Raw genomic sequence first — 7,197 nt, 5'->3', positions numbered from 1 at the left:
TTGCTCTGGTGACTATACAAGTCAGCCACCAAGGAATTTTAAGTCCCATCAGAAATACGTGGTCCCAAATCCCCCTCTGCTGAGTAGGAGCCACATTTTGCTTATATGAAAAATATGTTGAAAACATGTAAAAATCTTTTTGACAGTTCTTTAGTGCCCTATACAGCATTCTTCTGTTTATATAAACCTAAAATTTTCTCTGCTTCCCAGTGCTTTCAGCTTCAGATACCCCCATACCTAAAAGTTGCTATCTCTTTCAGTTTTCCCCACAGGGATAGTGTGATCAGTTCTATGATGGAAAATTTTCTTACCAGAGTGCATTTGGACATTTAACATTATATTTTCTGCGTCGCATAACAGTCAATCTTCTCAATGAACGTCCAATGGGGTCCACTCTTAAAATTGATTCTCTAATTCTCCAGCGTTGAATTTTTATCTGCTGGGATCTTAGTGCACCTATTAACATTCTCTCTCCCATGTTTGGTGAGTCCTGCAGTAGATTGTTAATGGTTCGATCAAGTGTATTGTCATCAATTTCCGAATAATCAAAATCTACAAAGTCTTTAAATTCTTGACGCTTTGTTCTTAGAGTCCGTGAGGATACACCAAGCAGTTTAGAGATATTCTCCCAAGTCATGCCAATTGAGCGAAGACCTTCAACCTGTTCTTGTACAATTATAACAGATGGCCTCCCTGGCTCACCTGTCATGGCTTTAGAGGCCTTAAAACAATTTTGTTCTTCTTCCAAATCTGTCCTATTCAATTCACTGAGATTTGAATGAAAATAATCAACTAAATTTGTCAAACCAATTAGAATTTCATCAAGCGTTTCTTGTGACTGACGATTAAAGCGCCTAGCATCAATATTACTCAAATGGGTGATAAAGTCATTAAGTAAAGCCACAACTTCTTGAATTCTGAGTTTCTGTAAACTGTTTATTCCATTGACAGTGATATCATTTGCCATACCACGAGAAATTTGTAGCACTTGGGCTAGCCCATCAAATAAATCTAATCCATGTTGATTTGCCATATTTTTTTTATTTCCACCTAAAAGAATCTATAACATTAAACGTAATCATAGCTTCTTCCTGTGATGTGAGGGCTGGTGAGGGATTTGTAATCACTTGAAAATCCCCTAAAAATGAAAAGGGCTTTCAAAGGGTTAAACTCTTGATCATCTTTTTCTATTTGGTTGAGTTGCAGGAGGCTTTAGAGGCCTATTCGCAGCAGCAACTATAGACGCTTACTAATGAACTGACACCTTGAACTGACTACCCAATTCCCCTCACATGGCATGGGTTGACCCGGGCGAAGGAACGTTCACTACTTGCCAAGTGAACTGCCGTGAATGGTAATCAAACCCTGGCCTCCTGCACAGATAGAAACCACTATACATACCCCACGGCATCTATAAAACTCCTACTAAAACCTCTAATCATTACATTTGTAAATGAAACTCAAGTAAAAAATGTTAAAAGGGATAAACGACTATTTTTCATTTTTATATATGTTATAGTATAGTGGCTAATTCCATGAAGAAATGGAGCGCAATCGAACACAATCAAATGATATCCCAATTAGATTGTCAAACGCGCAATAATAATCGAATAATCGCAATCAAATATTATACCCAGAGCCAGAGACAGAGAACAGCAGTCTCATTATCTTGCTCTTTCCAATTTTACTTTACATCCTTACTCGACGAAGAAGAACCTAAGGTATAAATAAATAGAACTTAGGCAGGTATAAAAACTAAAGAAGGATGTGGGTCAAATGAAATTGGAATTAAGAACAAGATGATCAGACTGGTTTATTATTCAGTAAAGCAATTCTGTATAGATGACATCACAGTAAATTGGTTTAAAAATCAATAACAACAGAGACTCATGTACTGTTTTACATCATGTTGGAATTCATCAATGTTTATGTTTATGTTCTGTAAAAATGGTTAGGCGATATTCATAGTTACGGTGGCCCACAACTGTCACTCTAAATTTTTTATTCTCACGCTATTTTGAATTTCGTCACTCCATTTTGAATTTCGTCACTCCATTTTGAATTTCGTCACTCCATTTTGAATTTCGCCGCTCCATTTTGAATTTCGTCGCTCCATTTTGAATTTCGCCGCTCCATTTTTGAATTTCGCTTTCGTCGCCGCTCCATTTTGAATTTCGTCGCTCCATTTTGAATTTTGTCACTCCATTTTGAAGTAAAGTAACCAAAGTAGCAAAATAGCAAGAATAGGATACTGCTGCACAACGAGGAGGAAAGCCAGGAATCCCATGGATGAGGAAGAGATATTGAGATCTTATTTCAACCAAGGCTTTGAATATAAAGAAATTCTTGGGTTCTTATCTAAGTACCATGGAATCACAATAAGCTATAGCACACTTTTGAGGAAATTAAATGGCTATGGTTTGAAGAGGAGAAATACAGTGAGGCATAACAATCTAACTCTTGACCAAATCAGAGATCGAATTCGTCGTCTGATAAATGGTCCAGGATCGGCTGGTGGTTACAGAACGGTATGGCACTCCCTTCAAATTAGTGGAATTAGAGTACCACGTAAACTTGTAAGTGAAATTTTAAAAGAGCTGGACCCTGAAGGCACAAATGATCGCCGACGACACCGTCTTAAAAGGAGAAGGTATATCAACCCTGGCCCGAATCATGCATGGCATACCGATGGGTATGATAAATTAAAGCCATGGGGGTTTCCAATTCATGGTGCCATTGATGGCTATAGTCGTCGTGTATTATGGTTGAGAGTGACCCGTTCTAACAATTCTCCTGATAACGTAGCATGCTTTTATTTATCTGCCATTGCCGAAAATCAAGGTTGCCCTGAGCGTCTCGTAACAGACCTGGGAACAGAAAATAGTATTATTGCTGCGGTTCAATCTTATTTTCGAGAAGATTTAGGAGCACATCGCTACGTATCATCGCCCCGAAATCAAAGAATCGAAAGCTGGTGGTCACAATATTGTAAGTTGAGAGCTTGTTGGTGGCGAAACTTTTTCAAAGATCTAGAAGGGCGGGGTGAAATCGATACATCATCTGAATTAATGATGGAAGCTTTATGGTACGCTTTTTCAGACGTGCTTCAACGTGATTTGGATGAAGTTAGGTTCCACTGGAACACTCATTATATTCGAAAAAGTGCATTCGGAATGACTGCTGGGCGTCCTGATTCGCTTTACTACTTGCCTGAATTGGCCGGGTCAGAAGATCGGAAACAAGCAGTTCCTTTCGAAAAAATTCAGGATGTTTCAGAGAACGTGGTAGTAAGAGACTATCGAAACGAATACTCGGAATATTTTGATCATGTTATGGAGACAAATCGATTAGAAAAGCCAGAAGATTGGCGTGCTGCATTAGATTTATATAATTTTTTCTTAGATGTTATGTAAAACATTTTTGTCATGAAAGAATTCGAAAACCATAAATAAAATCATAAAAATTTTCTAAAGGATGATAAGTCTTCGAAAGAAAGTTTAGGTGGTGGATATATTTTTTGGGTGTTAAGGGAACTTTTTTGGCGAGAACGAAAATTGACGAACTTTGATGATGGGAACTAATTTTGGCGAATGACATCGTAAATATGTTCTATTTTGCCTTATTTTGAGCAATATTGTTGGATTTTAAGCAAGACATCAAAAAAATTAATTAACCCTTTCCGGACGCATGATTTCACGGCTATATGACGCAAACAAAAATTTGATTTTTGAATGGCTTCACTAAAATTACAATAGAAAGTGATTGATAAAAGATATCACGATAAGTAATACCTCATTTTTTTCACATGTAATAGGGGTTTTGAAATACCAAAAAATAAAATTCAAATATGGCTGACACCTGGTCACGTGACCGAAACATTGGCAGATTTTTTTTCGGAAAGGCAAAATCTTTGACTTTGAATAAAAAAATAGAGTAAAAGGCATTTGCTTTGCGCATTGAACTTTGAATTGAATATGATTTAGAGAATTGAATTACTGACCAAGTAAAAAAAATTTCATGTCAAAAGCTTTCCAAGAATCTGAGTAAAGTGATTTTTTGTCCAAATTTTTGAGCAATTTTTCCCTTACAGATTTAGCCTGAGTAAATTTACAACAAACATTAGAATTTATAATTCTAGTTGTAAACAAGTTATCGAAAAGCGGTTTTTTGCAGGTTACGGGAAATTTATGTCAAAATCATTATTCAAAACCATGTTATTGTATTTTGGCGCGAAAACTGTTAAAATCTTTTACAAAGCTATGGGCCACCCGGTGGCCCGTGCGTCATATAGGAACACGATTCATGGGCCACCCAGTGGCCCGTGCGTCCGGAAAGGGTTAAGGTAGTTTAGCTTGGGAGAATACAGTTTTGATCGTTTGGAGTGCGCTAAATTGAGGCCATTTTGAAGACTTCGACGGGCCCTAGCTCCGCAACAGATGTTCAAAACTAAGCACATGACTCCATTTTTTCTCTAGCATTTTCTTACTCAGCTCTTCGAGCTCTATCAGATTAGTTTGTTTATTTGAGCACTTTGAAAAATCGACTAGTAGTAAAGGGGGGCCCTTGATTGAGCAAAAAAAAACGAGTCAGACAGTTTAAATATCTATGCAAACCGATCGACGATTTCCAGGTCACGACTTTTTAAACGGCTTCAGACAGTAAGGGGAGGGGCCGTCCATATAGTACGTACGCAAAGATTTTCCAAAAATTTGATACCCCCTCCCCCCTTGTACGCAGAGAACAATAGAAATGATGTCATTTAAACAATAGATGTACGCTTTTGCTAAACCCCCTTCACTGCGTACGTACCATATGGATGGCCCCGGAGGGTTCAAAAGTCTTAAATTACTATAAAGACACTACTGGAAATGTTTTGTAGAACAGATGGAAAATTTTCAGCTGCCATTCAGGCAAACACATTCAGAAGGACAAGAACAGATCTTAGAGACTTTTTAAAAATTCCCTTGCGAACTGATAGGAATTTCTTAGACCTCATCCAACCCCCTCCCCTTTGAAGGCTCACCTACGCTTTGGCAGTATCCCCCTTCCGCGTACGTATGCTTTTCCGATTACCAACCCCCATCCCGTAGGAAAAATATTTAAAACTGTAACAGAAATTAAATGACGATAGTTCAGTCTTGATTTCCAATTTCAATGGTATAATTTTTTCCAGACAAGATCAAAATTAAAAAAACTTTAAAGATTACAATAAGGTGATATATGGATAACACAAGGGAGATGGGTTAGAGATTTTTCTTGGGACAATGGAGCAAAATTGATACAATTTATTGAATATAAAGGCGCAAAAAACGGGAAAAATTTATCAAATAACTCGAAGTTACTAAAACGTCACAAAACTGAAATTATGACGTCACGAGCAAAACGACCCAGAAAATCCAGGATCTTTGCACAAAAGGGAAGGTTGAGCCAGTGTGTTGCCCACGTTCGTTTACCGTATTTCCTCTGATAAGTGACGCGGCGCTAATTTAATTTTCGTGATTTTAGCTTATTAGAAGGCAGCACTTATTTTGAAATTTCAGATTTCAAGTTTCTGAGTTTTTTGCCTTATCTTCAAATTCGATCGGTTAGTTGGGTGAAATCCTTAGAGAGGAGTTCTTGCTATAAAATTTGATGTTCTATCGTAGATAAGTAACGTATACGAGAACTGTATCGTAATGTTTTCTGTACTGAAATCTCATTTTCTCCTGATTTTCTAGTACATAGAAGATGCCGCGCTTATTACAGGGCGGTGCTTACTGGAAGAAAAACGGTATACAAATTCTTTTATAAGAACAAACTATGTAAGAACATAAAGGTTCGATGGCCAAAATGTTAAGAATAAGTTAAGAACATTTTAGGCTTCGTAGGGCCCTAAAACACACCCAATTTCTTAGGAAAATTGTCAAAAAACACTCAAAAAATATATTATAAGCCGGGGTAGGAAAAGGCATAAGCACACTGAATTTGATTTTCAATCCTCATATGTTTGTAAAAGCAACGACAAAGGTCTAAAAATGATCTATAAAAACGGATAAAAATATATTACGTATCAATTTATAATGAAATTAAAATGTCTCTAAGTTCTAAATGTTCTCTAGGCCTCTGACCATAATCAGAAAATTTGTTAAGGAATTTGAAGATAAAACTTTGGTTTCACAAATTGTTTGGTGATTATAAAAATGACGTTACCATTACCCTCTTTTACAAAAAATACAATTGTCCGCAAAGAATTAAACTCTTAACGCATGACTGTTTTCAACGAAAAATTGAAATAAAAATTTGGTAAAACACCACTGCTTTCAAGATTTTTAGAAATAGAAGCTTTTACAAAAATTTTCCGGAAATCTATTTTTAGTTTTTAATTTTTTTATGTTCATGCTCAGAATTTGAGAATTTTTATTTGAGACAAAACGGAAATTCCCCAGGATGTTTTATAACCACAAATGAATTGTAATTGCTTTACCCAGTAAACTCTAAGTACAGTTGGTTAGAAGGGTAGATTTGTAACTCTGAGTACAAACTCTAGACTGAAGGAGGATTTAAAAATTAAAAAATAGCCCGAAAGGCTGAAAATGTAGCCTGGAAGCCTATAAACTCCACTTGTAGAGAATTTACTTGGGTCAAATTTTTTCGTCAAAAAACAAGTTTACTGGCTGGATATCAAGGCTAATAGCAAGTGATGCTCATCGTACAAAATCATGTAATGTTGTAGAAAATCAAAAAGAAGGATCCGTAACTGTCTAACGAAAAAGTGACAAAAATAATAGCTTACAAAAAACAGGTGACAAAAACAATAGCTTAAAAGAGAAAAAAATTTGGCGGAAAAAAATTCGCCAAGTTCGCCAAAACTTTTTCCAGCTAAATTAAGATTTCTAGGCCATTCGCCAAAATCAATTCTCGCCAAATTTAAATTTCTTTCACAGTAGTCTCTATTTCGCCTAAAAGCCCCCTTTTCCGTCCTTCTTAAGCTTAAATATTTAATAAAAAATGGGTCGTAAAAATTAATTCTCGCCAAAATTTTATTTATAAAAAATTTATTTTATAAAATCGCCAAAACAAATTCTGCCGAATCGCACAAAAAATTGGCGAATGGACTGGATTATAAGGTATATGAATTTCTAACGAAAAAGTTATGTCAAAAATAGACTATAATGTATGTATATTATATCTATATATAAATTAACATCTTTAAAAGAT

The 7,197-nt window shown here is 36.0% G+C and overlaps 1 protein-coding gene across 1 annotated transcript; it reads left to right on the top strand.

Annotated features, from left to right (window-relative positions):
• The first annotated feature begins 2,173 nt into the window (after positions 1-2,173).
• On the top strand, positions 2,174-3,413 carry LOC136823559 (uncharacterized). The gene has a single exon (XM_067079745.1). It carries the CDS (start codon positions 2,286-2,288, stop codon positions 3,411-3,413), a length of 1,128 nt encoding a protein of 375 aa, XP_066935846.1. The 5' UTR covers positions 2,174-2,285.
• Positions 3,414-7,197: the final 3,784 nt, after the last annotated feature.

Source organism: Clytia hemisphaerica, unplaced genomic scaffold (genome assembly GCF_902728285.1).
Source record: "Clytia hemisphaerica strain Z4C2 unplaced genomic scaffold, Clytia hemisphaerica genome assembly, whole genome shotgun sequence".
NCBI classification, from domain to species: domain Eukaryota; kingdom Metazoa; phylum Cnidaria; class Hydrozoa; order Leptothecata; family Clytiidae; genus Clytia; species Clytia hemisphaerica.
Note: the sequence above shows the minus strand (reverse complement) of the source record. Positions and strands in the feature narration are given on the sequence as shown.